At 49.4% G+C, this 25327-nt stretch overlaps 10 protein-coding genes across 10 annotated transcripts; 3 read left to right on the top strand and 7 right to left on the bottom strand.

Annotated features, from left to right (window-relative positions):
- Window positions 1-550: 550 nt before the first annotated feature.
- On the top strand, window positions 551-1776 carry gpaA (guanine nucleotide-binding protein subunit alpha gpaA; the record flags this gene model as incomplete). Its single annotated transcript, XM_040809589.1, has 4 exons — window positions 551-668; window positions 729-1071; window positions 1121-1677; window positions 1733-1776. The coding sequence occupies 4 exons, from the start codon at window positions 551-553 to the stop codon at window positions 1774-1776; spliced, it is 1062 nt and encodes a 353-aa protein (XP_040662557.1).
- A 646-nt stretch (window positions 1777-2422) lies between these two features.
- On the bottom strand, window positions 2423-4224 carry ASPVEDRAFT_36174 (uncharacterized protein). Its single transcript, XM_040811151.1, has 2 exons — window positions 3724-4224; window positions 2423-3602 (listed from the first exon to the last, which is right to left on the bottom strand). Exons 1-2 carry the CDS (start codon window positions 3880-3882, stop codon window positions 2736-2738), a joined length of 1026 nt encoding a protein of 341 aa, XP_040662556.1. The 5' UTR covers window positions 3883-4224; the 3' UTR covers window positions 2423-2735.
- Window positions 4225-4443: 219 nt separating this feature from the next.
- ASPVEDRAFT_253223 (uncharacterized protein) lies at window positions 4444-5669 on the bottom strand. The gene has a single exon (XM_040809763.1). It carries the CDS (start codon window positions 5239-5241, stop codon window positions 4552-4554), a length of 690 nt encoding a protein of 229 aa, XP_040662555.1. The 5' UTR covers window positions 5242-5669; the 3' UTR covers window positions 4444-4551.
- Window positions 5321-6101, bottom strand: ASPVEDRAFT_253497 (uncharacterized protein). The gene is made up of 2 exons (XM_040809768.1): window positions 5866-6101; window positions 5321-5784 (listed from the first exon to the last, which is right to left on the bottom strand). Exon 2 carries the CDS (start codon window positions 5757-5759, stop codon window positions 5400-5402), a length of 360 nt encoding a protein of 119 aa, XP_040662554.1. The 5' UTR covers window positions 5760-5784; window positions 5866-6101; the 3' UTR covers window positions 5321-5399.
- Window positions 6102-7141: 1040 nt separating this feature from the next.
- Window positions 7142-7685, bottom strand: ASPVEDRAFT_48898 (uncharacterized protein; the record flags this gene model as incomplete). The annotated part of the gene is made up of 3 exons (XM_040814091.1): window positions 7142-7275; window positions 7298-7534; window positions 7580-7685. 3 exons carry the CDS (start codon window positions 7683-7685, stop codon window positions 7142-7144), a joined length of 477 nt encoding a protein of 158 aa, XP_040662553.1.
- A 739-nt stretch (window positions 7686-8424) lies between these two features.
- On the bottom strand, window positions 8425-10298 carry ASPVEDRAFT_120787 (acyl--CoA ligase; the record flags this gene model as incomplete). Its single annotated transcript, XM_040805822.1, has 4 exons — window positions 8425-8653; window positions 8713-8816; window positions 8886-9174; window positions 9238-10298. The coding sequence occupies 4 exons, from the start codon at window positions 10296-10298 to the stop codon at window positions 8425-8427; spliced, it is 1683 nt and encodes a 560-aa protein (XP_040662552.1).
- A 465-nt stretch (window positions 10299-10763) lies between these two features.
- Window positions 10764-16946, bottom strand: ASPVEDRAFT_182712 (nucleoporin). Its single transcript, XM_040808897.1, has 4 exons — window positions 16738-16946; window positions 15743-16679; window positions 12594-15692; window positions 10764-12535 (listed from the first exon to the last, which is right to left on the bottom strand). Exons 1-4 carry the CDS (start codon window positions 16803-16805, stop codon window positions 11171-11173), a joined length of 5469 nt encoding a protein of 1822 aa, XP_040662551.1. The 5' UTR covers window positions 16806-16946; the 3' UTR covers window positions 10764-11170.
- Window positions 16947-17087: 141 nt separating this feature from the next.
- ASPVEDRAFT_36170 (bifunctional anthranilate synthase/indole-3-glycerol-phosphate synthase) lies at window positions 17088-19633 on the top strand. The gene is made up of 2 exons (XM_040811149.1): window positions 17088-17163; window positions 17228-19633. Exon 2 carries the CDS (start codon window positions 17237-17239, stop codon window positions 19541-19543), a length of 2307 nt encoding a protein of 768 aa, XP_040662550.1. The 5' UTR covers window positions 17088-17163; window positions 17228-17236; the 3' UTR covers window positions 19544-19633.
- A 224-nt stretch (window positions 19634-19857) lies between these two features.
- Window positions 19858-21139, top strand: ASPVEDRAFT_121048 (BRCT domain protein; the record flags this gene model as incomplete). Its single annotated transcript, XM_040805849.1, has 4 exons — window positions 19858-20032; window positions 20103-20384; window positions 20699-20772; window positions 20834-21139. The coding sequence occupies 4 exons, from the start codon at window positions 19858-19860 to the stop codon at window positions 21137-21139; spliced, it is 837 nt and encodes a 278-aa protein (XP_040662549.1).
- A 371-nt stretch (window positions 21140-21510) lies between these two features.
- On the bottom strand, window positions 21511-22483 carry ASPVEDRAFT_78538 (snoRNA-binding rRNA-processing protein IMP4; the record flags this gene model as incomplete). Its single annotated transcript, XM_040816565.1, has 2 exons — window positions 21511-22404; window positions 22478-22483. 2 exons carry the CDS (start codon window positions 22481-22483, stop codon window positions 21511-21513), a joined length of 900 nt encoding a protein of 299 aa, XP_040662548.1.
- Between the last annotated feature and the right edge of the window lie 2844 nt (window positions 22484-25327).

Here is a 25327-nt window from a genome sequence, read left to right as displayed (position 1 = left end):
CCCGCTATTCATCTAATTTTTGCCTCCTTTCGGCTTAATCATACGTTCGCGACTCTGCCGAAGATTCCCCTTACTTCAACTTGATCTTGCGCAAATTCGTCGCTGTTCGACCCTATCTGCAATTTGTGTTTGTCCGGTCTATTGAAGACAGGATACCTTCGGTGAGTTTGTCCCTGCTGGTTCTTGATCGGTTCTCTCTTCACTTGCCCACCCGCGCCGCCCGCTGCCCTTGTCCCGTGGTTCTACCGGCTTGAATTGGTCTGTCATAACCTCCTTGCTTCAATGCGACCAATTTGAATCGAAAAACACCGTCCCCTAGGGTACATCGTTGCATTGTGTGTTCTTTCACTTTCAACAGTAACTCCTCGCGGATACCTCCCGTCTCCCTACCACGTTCAGAATAGCCTCGTTTCAGAATCTCGGTCTACGGAGAATTCGCTGACATTCAGGTCTGACAGACTATCCAACCCCACGTCCTTCCCTGATACCACTTTAACGCGACTTTTCATCCAAATATTTTATCCGTTTTTACTCGTTAATAACCGCCAAAATGGGTTGTGGAATGAGTACCGAGGATAAGGAGGGCAAGGCCCGCAACGAAGAGATTGAGAACCAGCTCAAGCGAGACAAGATGATGCAAAGGAATGAGATCAAGATGCTCTTGCTCGGTATGTGTTTTCGCTTTCGTGGTTGCACAAAGTGAGCGTTTGGCTTATTCACCTTCATAGGAGCCGGAGAGTCGGGCAAGTCTACAATTCTTAAACAGATGAAATTGATCCACGAGGGCGGTTACTCGCGCGATGAGAGAGAATCGTTCAAGGAGATCATCTACAGCAACACTGTCCAGTCGATGCGTGTTATTCTGGAAGCAATGGAATCGCTTGAGCTACCCCTGGAAGACGCTCGTAACGAATACCACGTCCAGACCGTATTCATGCAACCCGCTCAGATCGAAGGCGACAGCTTGCCCTCAGAAGTTGGCAACGCTATTGGTGCCCTCTGGCTGGATGCTGGTGTGCAGGAGTGCTTCAAGCGATCTCGTGAATACCAGCTCAACGACTCGGCTAAATAGTGAGTACTGCGGTGACCTTCCTGCCCAGTTCAACTGCTAACCAACCAGCTACTTCGATTCCATCGAGCGCATCGCGCAGGGTGACTACCTCCCGACCGACCAAGATGTCCTTCGTTCTCGTGTCAAGACCACGGGTATCACCGAAACGACGTTCATTATCGGCGATCTCACCTACCGTATGTTCGACGTCGGTGGTCAGCGTTCTGAGCGAAAGAAGTGGATTCACTGCTTCGAGAACGTGACTACGATCCTGTTCTTGGTCGCCATCTCTGAGTACGACCAGCTGCTATTCGAAGATGAGACCGTCAACCGTATGCAGGAAGCCCTCACCCTGTTCGACTCTATCTGCAACTCCCGCTGGTTCGTCAAGACTTCGATCATTCTCTTCCTCAACAAGATCGATCGCTTCAAGGAGAAGCTGCCTGTCAGCCCCATGAAGAACTACTTCCCCGACTACGAGGGAGGTGCTGATTACGCCGCTGCTTGCGACTACATCCTCAACCGCTTCGTGTCTCTGAACCAGGCGGAACAGAAGCAGATTTACACACATTTCACATGTGCCACAGACACAACACAGATCCGTTTCGTCATGGCAGCTGTAAATGGTAAGTTACGATTCATTGCACGCCTCTGTTTTCATTCGCTAATACTTGTTTTTAGATATCATCATTCAAGAGAACTTGAGACTCTGTGGTCTGATTTAATGATCGGTATAGATTGATCGAGTGAGGACTGCCTCGACGTTTAGACCGGATGCTATGTGAATTTTATTTTGTTTTCTGTTGTCATACCATGTCGCACGTTTCCTTCGAAAGATGTTTCAATTGGCGTTGAGACTTTCATTGTCTACTTATAATTATTTTCTTTTCCTCTTCTTTTCTTATTTTCTTTTCATCTATTCATATTTCCTTTGTCTTCCAATTGTCTTGAGATGATATCTAGCCAGCTCTTTGTTTCAGCATTAACCGATATCCACATGACTCAGAGCAGGGATTCTTCTATTTCATTTTCACCATTGATACAGCATCAGGTAGCCTTGGTCGGCCTGCCTGATATGCTGCGCCTTTCGCCTGGGATGGCTGCTGTCCTCTTTCCCTCGTTCTGGATCTTTTTCCCCCTCTTTTTTCGTCGTCTGCTTTTTGCGAATCGGATATCCCACAGCTATTCATTTCGGTGCACTCGGCAAAAAAAACCAAAGGATGCCATGTGTAACCCCTACATCACGCATTTTCTGGACCAACTTCTCTCTGAACATTACTTTCTCGGTGATTTTCTTCAGTTGTCTTTTGGCAATGGAATGGGATAGTGAGCCGCAGGGCAGCTGCGCACAGCGGAAATACCAGGCAGGGTATACTGATTATCATGTCTTTTCTTAAGGTTTTCTTATGTGTCATGTCCATGGTCGGTCATTGGTCGTATAGTAGCTTATTATATGTCAACGTTTTCAGTTTCCATTACCATTCCCCCCTTGGTTTGTTAAGTCGTAATAACAACGTCTATAGTTATAATCCATCTTGGTAGATAGGAAAGATAGTTGCCCAAGTAAACAAGCAACGCCCAAGACACCAGATACTATCGCTCTGCTAAATCAATCTAATAATACGTGGCCGAACCGAAAATGGCAGAAAATATTGAGGTTAGGAAAAAAAAAAAAAGGAACAGCTCAAAATCTCAGCTTCGGCCCAACAAAAACAATCAATATAGCGACAACCCAGAGCGCAAAGATCCACGCATACAGCAGCATCCTTCCCCACCAGCCCTTCCCCTCCGTCATCCTTCGCAACATACCCATCCTGCGCTCAGCAGAAGCGAGGTTCCCTGTCGTGCGATCTAGGCCCTCCGCGGCGCGGGCGAGGACTGATTTCTCGGCTTCGAGGGACGCCTGGAATGCGTGGGACGAGGACTTGAGCTGCGTGGCGAGGTCGAGGAGGGAGGAGGTGAGGTTTTCTTGTTCGAGGCGGTCAGTCGATAGGGCCTCTTCTGTTTCTGCTTCAGGGGGTGGTGAAGTGGGCGTGGGTTTGTGGAGAGATGATCCTGTTGCTGTTGCTGTTGTTGTCGGGTTTGCAGTGTTGTGGTGTCTGTTTCGGAGGGCCGGTGCGGGCGTGGTTGGCGTCGGCGCGGAACTTGCTGCTACTGTGCTGGTGGATGGTGGGATGGTTGATGGGGTCGTCGTAGTTGTTGTTTCTGTAGTAGGCAAGCCCCTAGCATGCGTCTGATTTGAGGCGTCATCCTCCGGTGTAGCTTCATCAGCTGTACTGGCCCCCTCCTCAGGTGTCCCTAAGAGATCCTCGGAGGAGTCCGCATCGTCTTCATCCTCTTCGAAGTCGTCCCCGTTGTCCCATTCATTGGCCCGAGCTGAAGAGCGAGCCTCTTCTTCGGATTGTATTTCATCGAGCGTATTCTGGACTTGCTTCAGCGTTTCGCGGCTGCGGGAAAGTGAGGATTGGAGCTCATGGCGGCGGTCAACAGGTTTGATTTGCGGGAGGCTGCGTTCTAGGGCTTGGAGGTTTGCGCGTGCGTATTCTATGTTCTTGAATTACGTTAATAACCAGGCCTTAAGTACTAAATATAGATTGTAGATGTATCGAAAGCCTTTCGCAAGCTGGACTCGGGGAATCTGCCATTCTCGGCTAGACATTGGACAGACATACCGCGCTCACTCGCATCCGCTGGTACTCTGATCGGCGTAAAGATTTTAGATCGGCATTTGGAGAGAGGAGATTGTGTTCGAGGCGAGTGACGAGACGCGATAGGCTGAGGGCAGCGAGATCGGAGGGATCAGTGGTAGCTGGGTAGGTGGTGAGGGTCATCGTGAGAGTAGCTGAGCTGTTGAAAGGACGGAAAAGACCGAGCTGGCTTCCTGGTGGATCTTGGTTTCGCCTTCCTGGAACTTAATCCCTTGAGATGACGAGAGGGAGAAAGAGGGGTCGCGAGAGAAGTTGGGCATTCACTTCATGTGGTTTTCGCATCTGCAGTCCGCTGCACGCGCTGTCTGTCCGCCCGCTGCAGCCTATCGAAATGTTCCGCTGTCTCTCCGGGTAATGACTAAGCGGGGTGTTCCTGGGGCCAAGTTATACATCGATTGGGTTTCCAGGGTTGTTTTCTGTATGCAAGGTATTTTTTTAAAACCAGTTGCTAGACGATCAACTTGGTGGACCAGTGAATTAACTACAGAGCTCATATTCTGTGGCTTATTGCCTAGGGATCGTCATTATCTAGGGTCATCAATCGTGGCTGGTCTAGACAAACTGCTGCCTTTGTAGACCCGCATTGTGTTGGTATGTGGCGAAGGCAAAACGGCAAAGCTGAAAACCCAAAATGAAGTATTTGCAGAACGAAAAAAAACGGTCTGACTGATGGCAAATAAATCTTCGTAAAGGAATGGCTGGATAAAGCAAGGATTGTAATGGGGTCAAACTTGAAACCCCCCTCGAAAGTCGAATGTAACCCGTTAAATCATCAAGAAAAAAGAAAATGGATTAGTTGTACTCAATAACCCACCGCCTCCAGGTTCGAACACCCTCTTCATCCACATCACGTAAAAACTCGACATGTTGACTGCGCTTTTGGACCGATTGAAATTCGCAGGAGTCCGGAGAACTGGGAGAACCCTGATCATCGTCCTCTGCACTTCGCCTAGCCGGGACAAAAGTAGCCAGAGACGAATCATCAGTCTGTGTGGGAGAGTCGTCGAATCTGGATGGAGGATCGCAATCCGTCCGTACCACCATTGATGCAGAGTCCTCTGAATTAGTGCATGGCGGACTCATCGGTTGGACGCGTTCGTTCTCAACTTGATAGGGTTTCTCCACCCTCGTTCTTCGCTCTTCGTTCAGGACAGCAGCCAAGTAGCCACTCGGAGGCAGCGGTGACAAGAGAGATAGAGGTTGCAGGATATCACAAGCCGATGGGAGGGGTGCAGGATCGTGGGAAGTATGATTAGGGCAAGAAGTCCCCACGCTGGTTGCACTAGATGGCTCTTCGCCACCACTTTTCCCAGATGGCGTGTCCATTTGCCCCCCAAGATGGACGTATTTTCTTCGTTGTTGACGTCTGATACGTCGAACAAGCACGAAGACACAAGTTATGCCAATGGCCGGGTAAATTATTCCAAATAGCAGACCCCTCGAGTCCTCGGCAATGGTTAAATGGTCATTCCCACAACGCATTGCCGGTTCAATAGGTCAACTCTGCCCAAAGGGTGGTCACCCGTACCCCTCAGTCGGTCAATTGACGCAGCTCGTGCAATACTGAACAAATTGCGAAGTGTCTGTTGGTAACAGTTGTATAAACTCCAGTCTGACGGTAAACAGACTTGGGGCAGTCGTTATAGATGAGAATCCGGGTTTGGACAGGAAGGTCGAGACTTCGATCTGAAAGTGGAATTTGGGAAAAAGCGAAGGGAAGAAATGAAGGGTCGTAAAATGACTTTGATGGTGGATGGAAAGTATAAGGCGATATACGGTAGTGGCATCCACGAACTTGGGATCAACCGAGACCTAGATATGCACAGACCAGATGGTGATGAAGAAGAGTAAACCGGGGGAGGAAGAAGGCATGATATAATAAATAGCTTGACTGGCATTTTGTAGCTGATACATATAAGGAACTCCCAATGGAGGGCCACGCTTACAGACCCCAACCATAGCTTACCTGTAACACCCATGTGTGATGATTTGGGGCCCATAGGGGAGGGGACCCTCCTAGTCCAGCTGTAATATGGTCAGCCACGAGAGCTTATGCAGCGAGTCAAGCCCACGAGAACGCCATGGGAGGGGCTACTGGGACCCAACTTCCCAAGAATGCAAATGGAAGATTCAGGTGCAGATGGGTTCAGCTGTTCAGACGATACGCCACACCTCCAAGTCAGCCGTTGGTGAGACTTCTCCGTAATGGCAAAGTCCCACTAGTTCACTAGGGCGAATTGGAGGCACCTCATTCGACCAGGATGGGTTTAAGGCTGCCTTGCGGCTCGATCGCAAGCAAGGAAGTTGATCTCGCCTGGGGCGAATTAACAGGGTTAGTCAAAGCAACGGCAGAGCTCCATCGTGACGCGGGAAAAATGACGCGGGATCTTGACGGAGAAGGAGAGGCGAGACGCAGACGGCAGACGCGAAGAAAACATTGACGGCCATCGCTGTAGTGCTCAGTGCAGGTGGCCGGCTGCCTTTACCCGATTTGGTTAACACACAATCCCGCCCCGTGATTCTGCCGAGTGCTGAGCGAGGCCTCAATGTTGAGTTCTTCCCCCCCCTCCACATTATCCGAGATCGTGCTCGTGCTCGAACTCGATGCAGGTTTGCCCTCTGCCTTCCCTTTCTCTGTTGGATCTGTCCATCAGCTACGCCCGCAATGGCGATCATGTTTAGAACAGATCACAGAACCTTAAAACCGTCACATCAGCTCGCCATCCACTGCATGCATACGACTTCTCAGGCCCCAGGGCGTTCGGCGGCCGTCAGGCCCCCCAATGTCAAAACTGGCCCTGTCGTCCTGCAATAGAGCTGCCTGGTCATTCCACTAGGTGCATGTCACGATCCAGGATCTTCGCCTCTCAGTCTCGGGGAACCCAACGACCTGGTTTCCCCAAATGCACGACGTCGATCATGGGCGAACTCTATAGGTAGATCTCAAAATTACAAATTCCTCTTGTGTCCCACTCCCACATAATCAAAGCAATGGCTCCTCCTCCCAGCCAATGAACAGGCTGCCACGATTTGGCAGCTGGAGCCCTGAACAGTGCAGTTCCCTGTTTTTGTGCTTCGTATAATGGAGTGTTTGGCCGAGTGCTTCCCAAGGCCCCGATGATCGTTTCGGAGATTTAACTCATGTTCTCATGAACTGACGAATCCAGCCAGTCGATTGATGACTGACAGATACCGATCAACTCAAACAGCTAAGATTAAATACGAAGCCCCGCCACCTGGTTCGTGTGGTATGGTTAGCACAACAGCCATAGGGCCTATGTGGATCTCCTCCAACCCAGAACCCTGCGGTAGCTTAGGCCCTCGTAAAGCGGCCCAAGTTGAGATCATATCCCGCACGAACCCAAGCATCCTGACTCCCGTATTATTGTTGGATACACAGATGAACGAATGCCGCAGTTGCGTTGGGCACCTCCCCAGACAGAGGGAGAAACTCTGGATGCTGATCACAGTACCCGAGAAGAAACAGTATGTCTTCTTGATCCGTGGCCCTCTTGTCTGTAACATACCATCGATCAACATTTAGAGCTGAGGATTAATGCTAGTTTCAAAACCTTCACATTCCCAAGAGTAACAACTTCAGTTGTCTCATCGAACCTCTCTTTGAAGAGAGTGGGGGCTGCAAGGATTTGGATTTCCACATTGTTACCATCGGCTGTATATTTTGTACAGTTGGTCCTGGGCTCAACCTCAAAATTAGGGGAGGCTCGTAGTAACCGTCTTGCTGCCGAGACGTGTCCTTGGACGACGACAAGATCTATATCATCCGTAGATCAAGTTCCCCCCAGCATGACGCGTGCACCGCCACCGACAAGTGCGTATTTTTCAAATCGGGCGAGTGCCGCCCCAAGTGCTGTGGCTGCTGAGCGGATCCTGGGTGGGTCTCGTAGAGTGCGAGACGATGGCATGATTTCTAGCGAAGTGCGAGCTTTTCTGTAAACCAAACAGAGACAGGCTCTACTGGGGCTAGTACGTAGTAAAGCTGCAAAGCAGGAGGTCGTCCCACCTGGGGGTGGCTCAAAGAGTGGGCAATATGTCGCGCCCACGATGACACAAGTAATATGATCACCGCCACATTGCGGCCAGACCCTCGAACAGCCCAAGCAATCGATGGGTTAGGAAAAGTTTTGGCTACAATATAGGGCCTGGTCCTGGTCTTTGGGAACACCAGGCGGCGATCTGAACTTGCGGGTGGCGGCCATCGCAGGCAACACAATTTAATGCCCACATGGAATTTCCCATCATTGTGAAAAAAAGCCGTCACACCGAGGCAGCAAACAACATAGAAGCACTGGACTAGGCAAAAATACAAGTCACAAGGTATTTACTCTCTTGCAACATCACCTGGTCTCCCGTGCAACGTCTTTCTTTTCATATATCCAACGCAGGAATGTTGTTGTAACCACCTTCAGCGCCACAATCCTCATGCAAGGAGCTTGCAACAACTGTCTTTCAGTTTCCAGATGGCACCATGCCTGGAGATTGATACTACTACAGAGTGTTTAGAAGAAGTAGCAGTAGCTGGACAGGGAAAATTCGATTCTTCTAGAAAAACAGTGAAATTGTGCATTGTGTATGCTATATCTTAACAGTATATATACTTCTAATATATCAATTGCCCTGTCAACAGGCTCAGTATGTTCAAGTTTACAGCTTCGCAAGAGTGCCTTGCATCTCCTGTTTGGCCTGTTCTCGAAGTGCCTTTCTCAAGATCTTCCCCGATGGATTTTTTGGAATTGAATCTAGGAAAACTACGCCGCCGGTGATTCGCTTGATTCGAGACACTTTGCCTTCCATGAAAGTGGTGATATCCTCGGCGGTTGCACTCTTACCCGGTGTCACGACGATATATGCTCGGGGAGCCTCATCGTTGTTCCTGTCATCTTGTTAGCCTTTGACTCATACTTTCAGTGACTATCGGGTTTAATGACATACATTGGAACGCCGATAACGGCCGCATCGGCAACTGCTGGGTGTTCGAGTAGAATGGCTTCTAACTCTGCCGGAGCTACCTGGTTGCCTTTCACTTTGATGAGCTCCTGTATAAAGCATTAGCATGGGCATGTTTCTCTAGAGTGGTGGAATGGGCTGTAGAGGCAGATATATACCTTTTTTCGGTCCACTACATGGAATCTCCCTTCACTGTCGACAAACGCGATGTCTCCAGTCTTCAGCCACCCGTCCTCCGTCTTGGTTTCCTTGGTTGCTTCTGGGTTTCGCCAGTACCCCTTCATGATATTCTGGCCTCGAACCCAGAGCTCACCGCGCTGATTCCGATCTAATTCTGTCACCCCATCTTCAGCCATGATCTTCGCCTCGCAGTTGGCATTCAGCTCTCCGACTGAAGCAGAGAAACTCTTATCGGAGGGATGCCATCCTAGAATTGAGCAGGTGGTTCTGTAGGAGTTAGATTATGTTAGCCAAAGCGCAACCCAACTGATTGAGGTAGTGACCACATACTCTGTCATTCCCCAGCCTTGTTTGATATTGATCTGACCGGGCGGCCACAGGGCTTCGACTTCCTCGCAAACTTCTCGACCTAAAGGTGCAGCTCCGCTACCAATTGCTTCCACGCTGCTCAGATCATACTTCCCGCTCTTCACAGCGGGATGCTTTGCCAGCGCCACCACTACGGGCGGGACGATGATATAGTCCGTGATGCGGTACTTCTCCGTATACTCGAGCATTTTGATAAAGTCGAACTTGGGCATGATATAAACGGGAACACCGCGGTTCAAAGCGCCGGCAATGAAGATATTCTGAGCCATTGCATGGTACATTGGAAGAAAGCATAGCCAGCGTGCCCGTTCCGATTTCTCCTTCCAGTCCGGATTCAGATAGAACAGGTGGTTATACTGCAGCATGTTTGCGCAGTAGTTCTTGTGTGAAATCTCCACGCCCTTGGGCCTCCCCGTTGTGCCGCTGGAATAGTTGAGCGCAAGAGTGGTGTTGGATTTCTCTGGCGTGTTCAGTTCATCCCAAGCGAATCCGGTTCCCTCTTCAACAGACGCAACCAGCTCGCCCCAGTACCGACAGCCCTTCACGCCCTGACCCTTCCCATCATAAATGGCGTTGTTGAACACAAACACCTTGTCCCTGCTCAACCCTGCCAATTCCGCGGCTTCGATCCCTGTATCTAGGCTATCCTCCGCGCATAATAGATATACCGCACCGCTGTCTTGCAGCTGATACGCAAGCTCCCTTGACACATAGGTCGGGTTGGCACCCGTGAAGATTCCACCCGCCATGATGATCCCCATAAATACTACAGGGAAGAAGATGTCATTGCCGGAGAAGAGCAGCACCCTGTCTCCCTTTTGAAGACCGGACTTGCGCAGTCCCGCAGCAAATCGCTGACACCATAGCCGATAATCGTGGGTTGTGAAATAGTGCGTGTCTGGACGGGCAGCTTCGGAGAATGATCGGTGTTCCTTGGACAGAGGGTGTGTTGGGGAGGTGAGTAGCAGCGACGCCAGATGCGTATCCGGAACATTGATCTGCCAGCGCGATTTGAAAGGCATTTTTTTTTTTTTTTTTTTTATCTCCTTCTTATTCTTCTTCTTCTAAGCGTATCCCGACGCGGAGACTATTTTGAGAGAGTGTAAAGACTGTGTTGCCGCTCGTATAGGTATAGTTAAAAGACTCAGCTCCAACGAAAGCAATTATATCAAGCACCACAGACAACCAAGAAGGGAACCAAAGGGGGAAAAAAGTAATAGCATTCAAGCTCTCCAAAATGAGGAAATCGCAATAAATAACTACGTAGACTAGTCAGACGAGCAAGTCCTCCAGCTCGGCTCGCAAGTCCCCCGAATTCACTTCACCAACACCCGCAGACCCCGCATCTGTGGCCATCGCCCAGAGACAGCCGTTCTTTTCAGCGCATGATGGCGTCAGAATGGTCACTGAGGGGGGAGGAATCCACCTCGCTTGGCTGGGAGCTGGCGCAAACTGCGCTGTCAAGGTTCAGGAGACCATGATGAACCGGCTGCTCCCCGCCTTTCGTATCGGTTATTGGACGCCGGCAGCCAATCAGCGGGCGTGGTTGGTGGCGATCCCGAGGGCCAACTGATCGCTGGCCGAGGAAGCATAATCGAGGGGGAGCTGAGCTGTAATCTTCGGTTCGGAGATGGGAGGGAATGCTGAGGGTCTTGAGGGTCTCTTTGTTAATAATAATGAAGCTGCCCTCGGATTGGCTGCGTAAATGGTGACTTGGCTGTCCCTAGCCTCTTGGTGAATATCAACTATGCATTTAACTAGAGAGCGAAGATAACTTTGTATGTAACGTTTAGATGCACATAGATTCAACTAAACTACAGTGGTGTGAGGTATACCTAAACATTGCATACATACGCCACCAATGCCTTGAAAATATCCATTATTCTGACTTAAATCACGACTCGCCCCCTCCGATGCAACCAAGAGTCGCTTTGAGTTCACTGACAATCCTTTCCTCCAGCTGATTCTCCGCTCCAGATGTTGCATTCGCCGGCTTCTGGCGTGCCAATTCAACCTCCTTATCGTTCGTCGCAACAATCCGCGTCCGGAGATTGGGCCGCCGTTCGATCAATTCCTCAATATCTTCTTTGACTTGTGCTTTATCCCACTTCAGTTCCTGGATTGCTTGCGCATCGACGCCAATGCTGGACCCTGCCTCGCGGAGACGGCCCAGGATATACGAAATGAGCGCGAGAGAGCAGGCTTCCGAGGCCATACTCAAGCTAATCCGGTGCGCAGCTACCGCCGACGATGAGATGGTAGTGCGTGCAGAGGCAAATGATCCCGCCGCCCGTGTGAGCTGTCCTTCAAACTGGTTCAGGAAGGCGGCGACTTCGGGTGCCATGCGGATAACGTGGTAAAGAAGGTTCAGACACAAGGGGAGGATGCCACCGGTCCAGATAGAGTATATTCTCGGAATGGGGTCAAATGGACCGAATCCTTTGGGCTGCCGAAGGACATTTGTTAGCCGGCAAGTGGAGAGTTGAGCCAGCACAACCTCTACGGCGAGGTGCTCTGCCAACATGGGTATGGTGGATAATTTGGCGAGGAAGGAGATACTGAGCTCTCCATAGACAGGGTCGCCTGCAATGGCTAGCTGGTCTGCCCATGAGAATAATGATGTGGCGTGCCGTACTGTGTCGTTGTCGGCGATGTGGTATACCATGTGCTCGTATAGACGATCGACGTTCTTGACCTGTAGCGAGCTTTGCAGGATTGCAGTTATAATGGCAAAGTCCTTCGGAAGGCACTTTTCCGGTTGATCATGAAGGTAAGAAGTCAGCGACCTGAACCCTTGTGCCACCACGACCTTCACTATCTCAACGACGATTCCCAGATCCGAGGATAATTCTGCTTTCTTGCTTAGGGTTTCCGGTGCTGCTCTCGCTTTGCTGTCAAGGTGAAACTGTAGGGCCAGGAAAAGCGCGTTTAGAAGTGACCGGTAGTATTCAGAATCATCATTGATCAATGCATCTTCGTATGTGGGTCGGCGACTTCTTAATGATTCCCAGACCACCTGAAGGAGGCTAAAGAATTCAGCACCCTTCGCCTGTTTTTCCACGAGGCGCTGTAGTAGATTTTGGGCAAAATCAACTCTAGTTTGTTGTATCCTTTCAAAAATGGCCTCTTGTGGGACCCCGTTGGTGTTGGCTTCCAGGCAACTCTTGACGACAGTAGCCATTGACTTCTGGACTTCGCGTTCTGAGATGAAGTCTGCACAGTGTTCAACTGCGAAGAACTTCCAACTGTGGAGGAGATTCTACAGATGGGGAGCTGTTAGCATTTCAATTAGTTACTTTGGAGCGTCTGTAACATACCACTTGCGCTTCAACGAGAGATAGGTTGAGGTTGGCGCGCTCGAACTCCTCAGAAAATCCTTGATTTTTGGACCCTTTCCACGCAAAATCATAAGAAAGAAGCTTTTTACCCAGGCGGATATCATAGTAATATTCTCGCCCTAAACTACGGGGCTGTAGCGATGTCCTCTTAAAATCGTAAAGTTTGCATCCTGGGTATCTGCTCTCAAAATTCCTCTTGAGATTGGCGTGTAAGGACGCGTTATACCCAGAGACTTCAACAGCGTCTTTTGCGTACCAGGATACGAGTGGAAACAAGGTTTTATAGAAATTGCGGTCCTGCGCTTCTTTGGCGGAGTGTAGATAGACAGCACAAAGATCGGCAACAACAGCGGCGATTTGGGTGGGGAAAATTTGCTCCGCACTAGGAAGAGACGATATATCCAGCTTGGACACATAATTCACGAGACTAGGGAAGAAGTTGGCATGCTTCCTTAGTTCTGGAGTTGCCCATGGCCAGTGCTCCTGAGCGTTAGAAACGAAGTCGAGAAGTGCGAGAGCTACCGGGGCCGGAATTTGCTCGATCTCCGAAATTTGGTCGAGTGCCATTTGTAAGAAAGGGGTACCCCTCATTGCGGAGTTATTTTGAGCATCTGTTTTCTTTAGTGATTGGCGGGGAGAAGAGCCTGTAAGGATATAGACTGCAAGCCATTGTTGCCGTTTGCTGATGAGAGTCGACAGTAAACGCCATACAGATAACTGTAGGGTCGGGTCAATAAGAGGCTTGTCAAACCGGGACAAAACATCGAGGAAAAGACAGGATGTATCGGCTCCCAAGTGGCCGACTAAAGATGGTGGCTCGTTGGTAGAGTCTAATGCAGCGCTAGTGACCAACGTGTTCAATAGTGAAAGGGTGGGAAGTTGATAGGGGCCATGGAGCGCATATAGCTTCACAAGGACTGGCGTGGCTTTGAACAGCTGACCCTCTAGCAACGATGGCGGCTGATCGATGAGCTGAGCTGCCTGCAGCAGTCTTGCTGAGAGCTCCAACGTCGAGACGACCTGTTTCTCTAGCAAGGTCAAGAAACGAAGATATAATGTGGGAGGGGTTTGAAGCCCGTCAATTATTAGCCGAAGGATAGGATTGAAGGGCAAGTCTGCGGCAGAGGTTGGCCGGAGGACGTCTAAGATGTATATGGCCGAAGATGAAAAGACACCCGTGATCTTTGAATCCAATCTGTCGTTGGCAGCATCGTTTGTACCAAACGCATAATAGAGAATTCTTTCCAGCGTTTTCGCAATTGCGGTGTTCATCTCAAACTTCCGCTCGGGAGCATTGAATCTCCAATTACCATTGCTGTTAAATACCTCGACCATTGTTCGAACAAAGTTTAGCAATATGGCTCTCATGATATGTGATGGCACCCCGGAAGTCCAGTCTGAAACAACACCTGGTTTGCCAGTGGGGCATCGCCTTAAAACAGCACGAGACATTGCATCATCAACAATGGCTTGGAATAGGCGCACAGAGGCCATTAGGAATGGGTATTCCCCCGACGTTACCTCTGTAGCGGATATGATCGCAGTCATCATACCGCCTTTGCCATCCGTCCCAAGTAGACAGCTCCGAGAGAGCAGAGGCCACACTCTGTTTGGTAGAACTGCGACAAGGGCACGAACAAAGTGCAGGCAAGCTACTGTCGAGTCAACCACGCCTTCTGAGCCAGTCCTAGCGCCGACGTTTTGTAAGTTGCGTTCAAATATGTCAAACACAAGAGAAACGATGTCGCTTTGGCGAGAAAGACCATCGCTAGCCATTTCCAAAATATTTTTCGCAGCAGAACCATCCTTGTTGAGTGCGTGGTCATTCGTTGTTGCGAAGATAAGATCTGTAAACAACCATATAGTTTCCGCAACACAGTCATCCCCAAAGCCTTCCGAGAACCCGCCATTTTCGTTCCATTCCTCGAGCCAGCTTCCTAGGTAGCTTAAGGAAGAGTATCTGTGTTGCCACATCACAACTGCAGGTCTGGACTCGGAAACCACCTGCCCCACTGTCGAAGAAGGAAGTTCGGATGAGCCGGTGACAATGAGAGCATTGCTAGCCATTTGCTGATTTTGGGATAGTCTCCGTACATCGGACCCAATCATGGGAAGTGGCTCGAGAAGGCTCACAAAATTGGCGTCTTCGTCCTCCCGGATGGTTTCATAGCCTTGGAAATGGTCTGGAACAATCTGCGTGAATGACTCCATGTTTTCTAACTCACTTAAAATCTGAGGGAAGCCTTCCTCATTAACGAGTTCGGGGCTGAGGAGAGCACGGCATAGCTTCAAAAACGGTACAGTCTCATATGGAAACCGCGAGCGCGCTACTAGGAAGATGTTGTTCATGAGACGTTCATCCTTAATGAAAACCACCCGTGGATCGCTGGGTGAGGCTGGCGACATCGCCAGAGGCCAAGATGAGTCTGTGGCTGGCCCGTTGAGGATAGCCAGGACAGACTCCACGATCTCCGGAGAATAATCCATGAAAATTATCATAGATCGAACGAGATCTAGCAGCGCGGTGCGTGCCCATCGGTTTGTCACCATGTCATCGACAGCCGATGTTGATCCAATTTTTTGTGCCAAGGAGACAATGGTGTCAAATACAATATTTTTGATTGCATCTGATGTGAGAAGAGTGACCGAATCATCGACAGTATACCGTGGGGTACGAGCAACTTCGAGTAGTTCTTCGTAAAGCGAAATTTCAGTCGCACGACCACTGTGTGAATGTGGCGTATTTGATTGGAAAGAATCCACGGCGCTGTGAAACTGTTCCATTTCTCGGGTCTCTTTGTCATTGAGAGCTAGCTCCCCCATTGTATACAAAATCATGCCCCATGAAAATGCAGCCGGGCTCGCAGTCTTTGACTCAATTCCCATGGTGGTGAATATTTCGTTAATCTGACCTATGTCGTCCTTTGATAGGAAATAAGGTCGCTTAGTGGACGCATCTTGGCCCTGACCCTTTTCGATAATGGCAGGAATCGAGAGAGGAAGTTTTAAAAGTGTCAGGGTGACCAGACACACAAAGCCCTGTAGTGGTAGAAGTAGTTCTATAGGGTTTTCACAGGGCTTTCAAGAGTTAGCATACTCCGCAAAGAGTGGATCAGGATAATACGCACAGCTTGAAGGGACTCGAGGAAGGCATAGTCGGCCATTAGACGGAGCCAAGACATTAACAAGTCCGCAGGGGGGATTTCCGTGGAAGTCTGAAGCTGCATAAACAAGCTTTGGAGTAGATGTGATACTTCCTCCACAAGGGTTGTTCTCCATAAGTTCTCAATATCCTCGCTGCTCTCAGCAGCACCCAGCCAACCACCATCGCCCTCGAGGGCTGAGAGCCGCGCCTTTACAGCTTTGATGAATTCTTCAGCGAAGTTATGCCAATCTCTCCCTCTGACTTTGTCGCTGAATATGGATGCACCTAATTTTCCTAAGCCAGTGGGGCTTACTCGTTGTTGTTGAGGTGTGCTATCCACATGGTCGCTATCCAAAAACAACGCTAGAAGCTTGCGGGCTGTCTTGATGATATGACCCCTTTCCGATAGATAAGTATCTTGGAGGCGTAGACGCCTTTTTTTCTCGGCGACAAATTCAGCGGTATTGTTTCCTTCGCCTGGTTTCGTGTTGAAAATCTCAGCGAAACTGGATCCTGCGAGTGACACACGGAAAGTATCTAACCCGGCCGCCCCCTTCAAGCTTATGGTTTCTTCATCAGAAAATTGGCCTAGAAGGCGCGTAGAAGGTCGTGTTTGCCATTCTAGGACCGCGATCCGAAGCGCGTTGACCTCATCGATCCCAGCTTTTTCACTCAGCCAAAGAGCATCCGCTTTGATTTCTTTCAAATCGTACGAAGTCTGCGCATTTGTCTCCGCATGTATTGCTGCTGTTTTTGTATCAAAATCCGATTTCGTCTTAGCAGATCGTGGAGGAAAGACGGTGTCGCGATTAAGAAGGAGTTGAATGCTATCTGGGTGCGACAAAAACGAGTCAAGAACTTGGGTATCATCAGGGAAGCTATCGGGATCGCAGGTGTAGAGGAAAGCTCTCTTCCAGGATCTGAGAGAATAGAAAGGTCAGCAGCTATGGATTGAGCTTGAAGCGAATGAGCTCATACAGAAGCTGAACGTCCCCGGAAAAGCACTTGTCCAGGGACGGGAAATAGGCTTCCGGAACGGGAGCCATTGGCGACACAGCTATATCATTATAGTTGGGAAAAAATCGTAGAGTGAGATGACGGAGCTCGGGAAAATCCCGTATGCTAGGAACCGCGACACAGAGCGAAAGCGCTTGAAACTGGAGCTGGACCAGAACCTGATACCGAAGGAGCACTTTTTGGGTTGGCTGGAGGTCAACAATGAATGCCTATCCGGGTTTAGCGTCCGGGCGGTGAGCACAAATTTTGTGCCGTTTGACAAAATGATCATTTTAGGAAGTCGATCGGCCTCCAGCACTAGTGGCGGCGTGCAGGAAGTGACTCAAGGACAAGCATCAGAGCAGTCGTTACACAGACGGTGTGTTGTCAAGGGAGGTGAGTGAGCAGGTTATCGCCTCCATCACTCTTTTTAACCTGCAATTTGAAATCACTCACACCATTATCCGTAAAGACCATAGCAATGGCAGACTCCGCGCTTGTTGACCACTCCCCCCACCATCCCACCAAGGCGGCACGCCTCGAGACCGCTTCGAATGTCATTCTCATTGACAATTACGACTCTTTTACCTGGAACGTTTACCAATACTTGGTCCTAGAGGGTGCGACGGTGACGGTATTTCGCAACGATGAGGTTTCACTTGATCAGTTGATTGCCAAAAAGCCCACCCAGCTGGTGGTTAGCCCTGGACCGGGCCACCCGAAGTCTGATGCTGGTATTAGCAACGCTGCGATCCAGCACTTTGGCGGAAAGATACCTATTTTTGGAGTATGCATGGGACAACAATGCATCATACACTCTTTCGGAGGCAAAGTCGACGTTACCGGGGAGATTCTGCACGGCAAGACATCCGTCTTAAAACACGACGGAAAGGGTGCCTATGAAGGTCTCCCTTCTTCGGTTGTCATTACCAGATACCACTCTTTGGCGGGGACACACTCCACCCTACCCGAGTGCTTGGAAGTGAGCTCCTTTGCCGAATTGGGTGAGGATGCCAACAAGACTGTCATCATGGGCGTGCGGCACAAGAAGTTTGCCGTGGAGGGCGTCCAATTCCACCCCGAGAGTATCTTGACAGAACATGGCCAGACCATGTTTAGAAACTTCCTTAAGCTAACCGCTGGGACCTGGGAGGGAAATGGTAAGGACATTTCTCAAGGGAGCAACTTCGCCGCCGAGGTCCCGGCCCCGACGACGAATAAGAAAGTGTCAATCCTGGAGAAGATATACGATCACCGAAAAGCAGCTGTTGCTATTCAGAAGTTAATTCCGTCTCAGCGACCTTCTGATCTTCAGGCTGCCTACGATCTCAACGTTGCTCCACCGCAGATCTCGTTTCCTGATCGACTTCGACAATCCGCATATCCTTTGTCTCTGATGGCGGAAATAAAGCGCGCTTCTCCGTCGAAGGGTATGATAGCAGAGTATGCATGCGCTCCTGCGCAAGCTCGACAATATGCCAAGGCTGGTGCTAGTGTCATCTCTGTACTTACTGAGCCTGAATGGTTCAAGGGCAGTATCGATGACCTACGTGCTGTGCGTGCAAGTCTGGAAGGATTGACTCACCGGCCTGCTATTCTGCGAAAGGAATTCGTTTTTGATGAATACCAGATCTTAGAAGCTCGCTTGGCTGGTGCTGATACTGTACTACTCATCGTGAAGATGCTTGACACCGAGCTATTGACAAGACTTTATCGCTACTCCCAAAGCCTTGGAATGGAGCCACTTGTCGAAGTTAATACGCCAGAAGAAATGAAGATAGCAGTTGATCTTGGCTCCCAGGTTATTGGCGTTAACAACAGGGACTTAACAAGCTTTGAGGTTGATCTTGGCACCACCAGCCGGCTCATGGACCAGGTGCCCGAGAGCACCATTGTCTGTGCTCTTAGTGGTATCTCCGGACCGAAAGATGTGGAAGCCTATAAAAAGGATGGCGTGAAAGCTATCCTTGTTGGAGAGGCCCTTATGCGTGCTTCGGACACTGCCGCATTCGTTGCTGAGCTTCTGGGGGGTAACTCGAAGAAGCTTTCTCTACAATCGCAACATTCTCCGCTAGTCAAGATATGTGGTACAAGGACTGAAGATGGCGCTCGCGCGGCTATTGAAGCGGGCGCAGACCTGGTGGGCATCATTCTTGTCCAAGGCCGGAAACGCACCGTGCCGGATGATGTTGCTTCACGAATTTCGAATGTGGTGAAGTCGACCCCACGGCCCACTCCCTACTCAAACGATGTGCCGCAAGGCGAAACCGACTCAAGTTCTGTTGACTATTTCGACCACTCTGCCCGCAATTTACGACACCCGACTCGAGCTTTGTTAGTGGGCGTATTTCTCAACCAGCCCTTATCATATGTCCTAGATCAACAGCAAAAGCTGGGGCTTGACATTGTACAGCTGCATGGCTCCGAACCACTCGAATGGTCTAGACTAATCCCAGTTCCCGTCATTCGCAAGTTCGGCCTTGATGATTTCGGAATCGCTCGGAGAGCATACCATACGTTGCCGTTGCTTGATTCTGGAGCAGGAGGCTCTGGGGAAATCTTAGATCAATCACACGTTAAACAGATTCTAGGCTCTGATGACGGATTGCGGGTTATTTTAGCAGGTGGCTTAGATCCAAATAACGTTACTAACATAATCCAACAGCTCGGCGAGTTAAGGCACACGGTGGTTGGTGTGGACGTCAGCTCAGGTGTCGAGTCAAATGGCGCTCAGGATCTGGATAAAATCCGCGCCTTTGTCCAAGCAGTGAAAGGTCTTTCGCAGTGATGTATAGACGTCGTCCATATCGAGAAAAATATTTCGGGTACTTCCTCTTTTACACATGGTTTACGGCTCATATTGAACTCGTTTTGCTATAACCTCGGACCTTTAATCAAATAATTCGTATTCACTCTTCCGATATCTCGTAGTTTTCTTATCTCTCAGTTACTTCCCCCATATGTTATCTAGAAACGAGTTTTCTAAGATTTACTTGAACTCCGTATCAAACCCTGGCTAACCTCGAAACTACTTCGGGGTCTTAGCTTAACCTAGCTGCTTTACGAGTCCATAAACAATTTCGCCCCTAGAGTACAATCACAATGGGTAAAACCTTCAAAAACGTTCACGCCTGCTCTGTGGGAGACTTTGAGAGCAACACCAAAAAGATCCCACAATGGATCACTGCTAACGGAGGAACATACTACAAGGATGTCACTAAGGACGTCACTCATCTGATCGCAACGAGAGAAGCCTTCAAGCAGAACAGCCCCGCTAGTAAGAAATATTCCCACTGGAAACCTAACCACTCATGGAAGAAACCCCACTGACAATGTCTTTACCATAGTCGCTGAAGCAAAGAAGCTGAAGACCGTCAAGATTGTCTCATACGATTGGTTAGCTGAGTCGCTGCTCTCCAAGCATCGTACACCTCGGTTCGTCAAAGAGTATCTATGGATTAATATCCTTAAAAATGAGAATAAAGAAACGCAGAAAAGAAACGATACATCGAAAAAGATCCGGGGGGAAGAAGAACCCATAAAACAGGCTCAGGCAGACAGAAACGAGACCCTAGGAAGCTACGCAAGAGGAAACCCAGGCCAGAAAACAAGAGGCCCAGAAGCGAAGTGTACGAAGACAATAGCGAAGTCTATCAAGAAAAAGAGAAAGAGAAGAAGCCCAGGTAAGCCCTCAGTCCCATCCAGAACTGTGCTCGGCTATTTGATATAAAGCTTTCCCCAACAATCCTCCGCAGTAGATACTGCTGGCTCTCAGTTATTTAACGCTGACTGGATGTAAGCCAAATCAACAGATCCATTTGACACTAAGTTGCGCACCCCTAAAGCTCAAACTATAGCCGGTAGGTCAGGCTCTAAACGGGGAAGTGCACCCAGGCTGAGTGGGATATATCTATAGCAAACCACCGTTTTTACGAAGCAGAAGGCGTGACATATAGTGCGACACTGGTTCGACCTTCGAACACAGCCGGTAATACTAGAGAGACCATCCAGCTAAAGGTTTGCCAGTTCAGTGCCTTATGGTTAGCACCAATATGGACAACTAATGTGGTTAACACAGGTTTTCGAGACCATTAAAGTTCCTCACACCTACGCTACACACATCAGGTTCAGTCGCCGAGGGTTATCGAAGACCGATTTTTTGGCTCCACTTGACAGCGACCTCGATGCCGCACTGGTGGCGTTTAAGGGCTTTTTCAAGGCGCGAACAGGAAAGGAATGGAATGATAGATTGGACGGGACGGCCCCTTCTCCGAAGAAAGACAAAGATGGAAAGACGCAACCGCCACATAAAGGTTGGTTTTGGTTTGACACTGGTTCTGCGGAATCGTCATTGGCAAGTTTGTTTCATGAGGGAAAGATATAACTTGAATGCCATCATGCAGCTTGTGGGGTTTCGACTATGCTTGCATTATGTCTTAACCGACTAAAATGGCACTGATTTGCGCGGTGTATATATCCCCCGTTAGACCACTTACTTGGAGGGTCATACTAAATCTCGCAGCCAATTTTATGAGATTGATGAAACATACCATAATATGGTGATTGAATTCTTGACTATGTTCCAGGTTTATATATCTTGGTGACAAGAGTATAACTAACCTTGAAATTCTTCTCTTCCTGATGGGTATACAATAGTAACCTTATGAATGCTCCCTAACACCGAATGCGCCAGCCAAAATTTTTTATCACAATTCTCAGTCGAGATTTCATCCCACAAAGCACACAACCAATCACCTAGAGGTACTCCTTCTTCCTGGCGGTTCTCGTGTATTGTGTGAGCGCCCATTCGACATCACCACTTGAGCCCTTTTCAAGAGAGCCCCCTCTGATCTCAAACAATCTCATTGTCATCCGTGGTCCGACTTCCGCTAGCTCAACATCCTTATATCCAGTCTTGACGAAAACATGGTGTCGAACTTCGATGTTATCCTCCTTATTCACAAAGCTGACAACGCGATTTCCGACTTTTCCAGACTCCCGCGGAGGGAACAAGTGTTTCAATACCTGCACCACTCGCTCACCCAACTTCGTCTTGAACCCCTCAAAGACCAGATGAGGATAGCTTTCTGATACAGTTCCACGAGCGGAGTTGGGGATATCAGCACGGAGAACGACGTTATGCAGGGAAAAGCTAGCCGTGGGGCCGTGGGGAAGATGTGAGATCGTCATAGCAGTAGGGGTACCACGGTGCTCGTGTAGAAGGATCATATCGGTGAGGCCTGAGGAATTTGCGCTCGTCACCAGATCGGGAAGAACCAAGTTTCCACGGTTCAAACGAATGGAGGTCGGAAGAAGGAGACGAATTTCTTTGGCGAATGTTCCTAAACGCACCGAAGGAGACCGAGAAGTTGTGACAATTGGCCGGGGATCGACGACTCCAGAAGTGAGGGCATACTCATCATCCAAGTCGAGGAGGTCGGACTCTTTATTCTTTTTGTCTGCAGTTGGCAGTGATTCATCGAATTTGAAATCTTCGCGAAGAGTTTTATCATTTGCAATGGAAGGATCGAGCTGTTTCCCGGTCGCTAGCGATTCCTTGAGTTGCGCTCGTTTTTCGGCGATAGAGGCATCGCGGAGCTGCAGAGCTCTCCGATAGAGGTAGTCTCGACGTTCACGGGCTTGACGACGCTAGAAATTTCAAAAAAGAACCAGTCAACATTTACCCTTACTAATTCCTGTAAAAGGTAGAGCAGCAACATACCAGCATTTTGTCTATGTGAGTGGGTGTGAAAGAACTTGAGATTCACCAGAGGCGGGCAACTTTTTTTTTGCATGCTGCAGTTTAGGTCCAAAACGCCACCCGGAGTGGGATTTGGCGGCGACCGGCCTGATAAAGCCGCAAAGCACCCTCACACAAGGCAGAGAGTGCATTCACTTATCCTGTCACCCAGGATTGCCCATCTCTCTCCTATTTGAGCTCGAGTGCTTTGGGGGGTTGGGAAAAGTCTCGGACTGACTCAGGTAATCAATCCCTTGCACCTATTGCTGTGAATTGCAGGCTAATATGTGAGCATATATAGACTCACTTCTTCTGCCCCTCTGTTGTGCCACACCAGTTTTCGTGGAAGACACACAGGGGCTATTATTCCTTTTACGAATATCAAACGAACCGATTATCTTTTGCTTTCGTCTACTACGTCGTTGATCTTGACCGACCCAGATACTGTGTGGACGATCCTTGCTAGATTCTATCTCGTGGCGGATTTCAGATTCGGAAACGTCCTGCAGTCGTCGGTATACAAATTTGCTCTTATCCGATCAGCATGTCGGCGTCCGCTGAATACCAGGCCTCTGGAATGGAGTCAGAACTGGACCGAACTGTTGGGCCCCCGCGCCGACGCAGACATGATGACGATGAAGGGCCTGATAACTCTGAGGATGATGACTTGGAAAGTACAAACAGTGGTCCCGCAGACAATGCGAAAGTTCCTGGGGCTTTGGAGGAAGAAAAAGAGCTTGCTCCGCACGCATGCGCGTAGGTATTCCTTTGCAATCTTCAATACTAGAAACGCTTCGACGTGGCGGTTGGAACCTGTAACTGACCCGCTCTATTTCATTACATACAGGTACTGCGGCATCCACAATCCTAGTAGCGTTGTGAAATGTCTAGCTTGCAGCAAATGGTTCTGCAGCGCCCGTGGCAACACCTCCTCGTCCCATATCGTTAACCATCTTGTCCGGGCTAGACATAAGGAAGTCCAGTTACATCCCGAGTCGTCCCTTGGTGATACAGTCTTGGAATGTTATAACTGTGGCACCAAAAACGTTTTTCTCCTCGGGTTTATCCCCGCTAAGTCCGATACTGTCGTCGTTCTGCTATGTCGTCAACCTTGCGCCGCTATGCCGTCTTCAAAGGATATGAATTGGGATACATCTCGTTGGCAGCCTTTGATCGAAGACCGCTCGTTCTTGACTTGGCTTGTGGCCGCACCGTCGGATCAGGAGCAACTCCGAGGTCGTCATTTGAGCCCGCAGATGATTGCGAAGCTTGAAGAAATGTGGAAAGAAAACTCACAGGCTACGGTCGCCGATTTAGAAAATGCTACCGCTGTTGACGATGAGCCCGCACCTGTCCTCCTGCGCTACGACGATGCATTCCAGTACCAAAACATTTTCGGCCCACTAGTTAAGATTGAGGCAGACTACGACCGCAAGTTGAAGGAATCGCAGTCCCAGGATGGCTTGATTGTCCGCTGGGATCTCGGTCTAAACAACAAGCATTTAGCTAGCTTTATCCTACCGAAACTCGAGCTCGGAGATGTAAAGTTGGCCGTTGGTGACGAGATGAGGTTGAAGTACACCGGCGAACTGCGACCCAAATGGGAAGGGGTTGGATACGTTATCAAAATCCCTAACAATCAGTCTGACGAGGTTACTATTGAGTTGCGGGCTAAGGGTGACCACAAATCAGTGCCCACAGAATGCACACATAACTTTACTGCCGACTATGTTTGGAAATCGACCTCCTTCGATCGTATGCAACTTGCAATGAAAACTTTCGCTATTGACGAGATGAGCGTGTCGGGTTATATCTTCCATCGTCTCCTGGGCCATGAGGTCGCAGCTGCGCCGATGAAGACGCAGATGCCGAAAAAGTTTAGCGTCCCTGGACTTCCTGAGCTCAACGGCAGCCAAATAAATGCAGTCAAGAGTGTCCTTCAACGGCCCCTGAGTCTGATTCAAGGACCTCCTGGAACTGGTAAAACTGTCACATCTGCGACAATCATTTATCACCTTGCCAAGCTCAACGGTGGCCAGGTTCTTGTATGTGCACCCTCCAACGTCGCAGTTGATCAGCTTTGCGAACGAATCCACCGAACTGGGCTCAAAACGGTCCGTGTGACCGCGAAGTCACGCGAAGATGTGGAATCGCCAGTCGGTTTCTTGTCTCTGCATGAACAAGTCCGTCTCAATGACACCAACATTGAGCTCATTAAACTCAACCAGCTCAAGGGCGAACTTGGGGAGTTATCGAGTCAAGATGAGAAGCGTCTGAAGCAACTTACCAGATCCGCTGAGCGCGAGATCCTGAACAATGCCGATGTCATTTGCTGTACATGTGTTGGTGCGGGAGATCCTCGTCTTGGAAAACTCAAGTTCCGTACTGTGTTGATCGACGAGTCAACACAATCTGCAGAACCTGAATGTATGATCCCATTGGTACTAGGATGTAAGCAGGTTGTCCTTGTTGGCGATCATCAACAACTTGGGCCCGTCATTATGAACAAGAAGGCGGCTAAAGCTGGTCTCAACCAGTCCCTGTTTGAGCGACTTGTTATTTTGGGATGCTCGCCAATCCGATTGAATGTTCAATACCGTATGCACCCATGTCTGTCTGAATTCCCCTCCAACATGTTCTATGAGGGCTCTTTGCAGAATGGTATCACTTCTTTTGATCGTCTTCGCCGAGAGGTTGATTTCCCCTGGCCTATTATTGACAACCCCATGATGTTCTGGTCGAACCTTGGTAATGAGGAAATCTCAGCTTCGGGAACATCGTATCTCAATCGTACCGAAGCCACGAATGTGGAGAAGATTGTTACTCGTTTTT

Source organism: Aspergillus versicolor, assembly GCF_001890125.1.
Source record: "Aspergillus versicolor CBS 583.65 unplaced genomic scaffold ASPVEscaffold_1, whole genome shotgun sequence".
Lineage (NCBI taxonomy): Eukaryota > Fungi > Ascomycota > Eurotiomycetes > Eurotiales > Aspergillaceae > Aspergillus > Aspergillus versicolor.
Note: the sequence above shows the minus strand (reverse complement) of the source record. Positions and strands in the feature narration are given on the sequence as shown.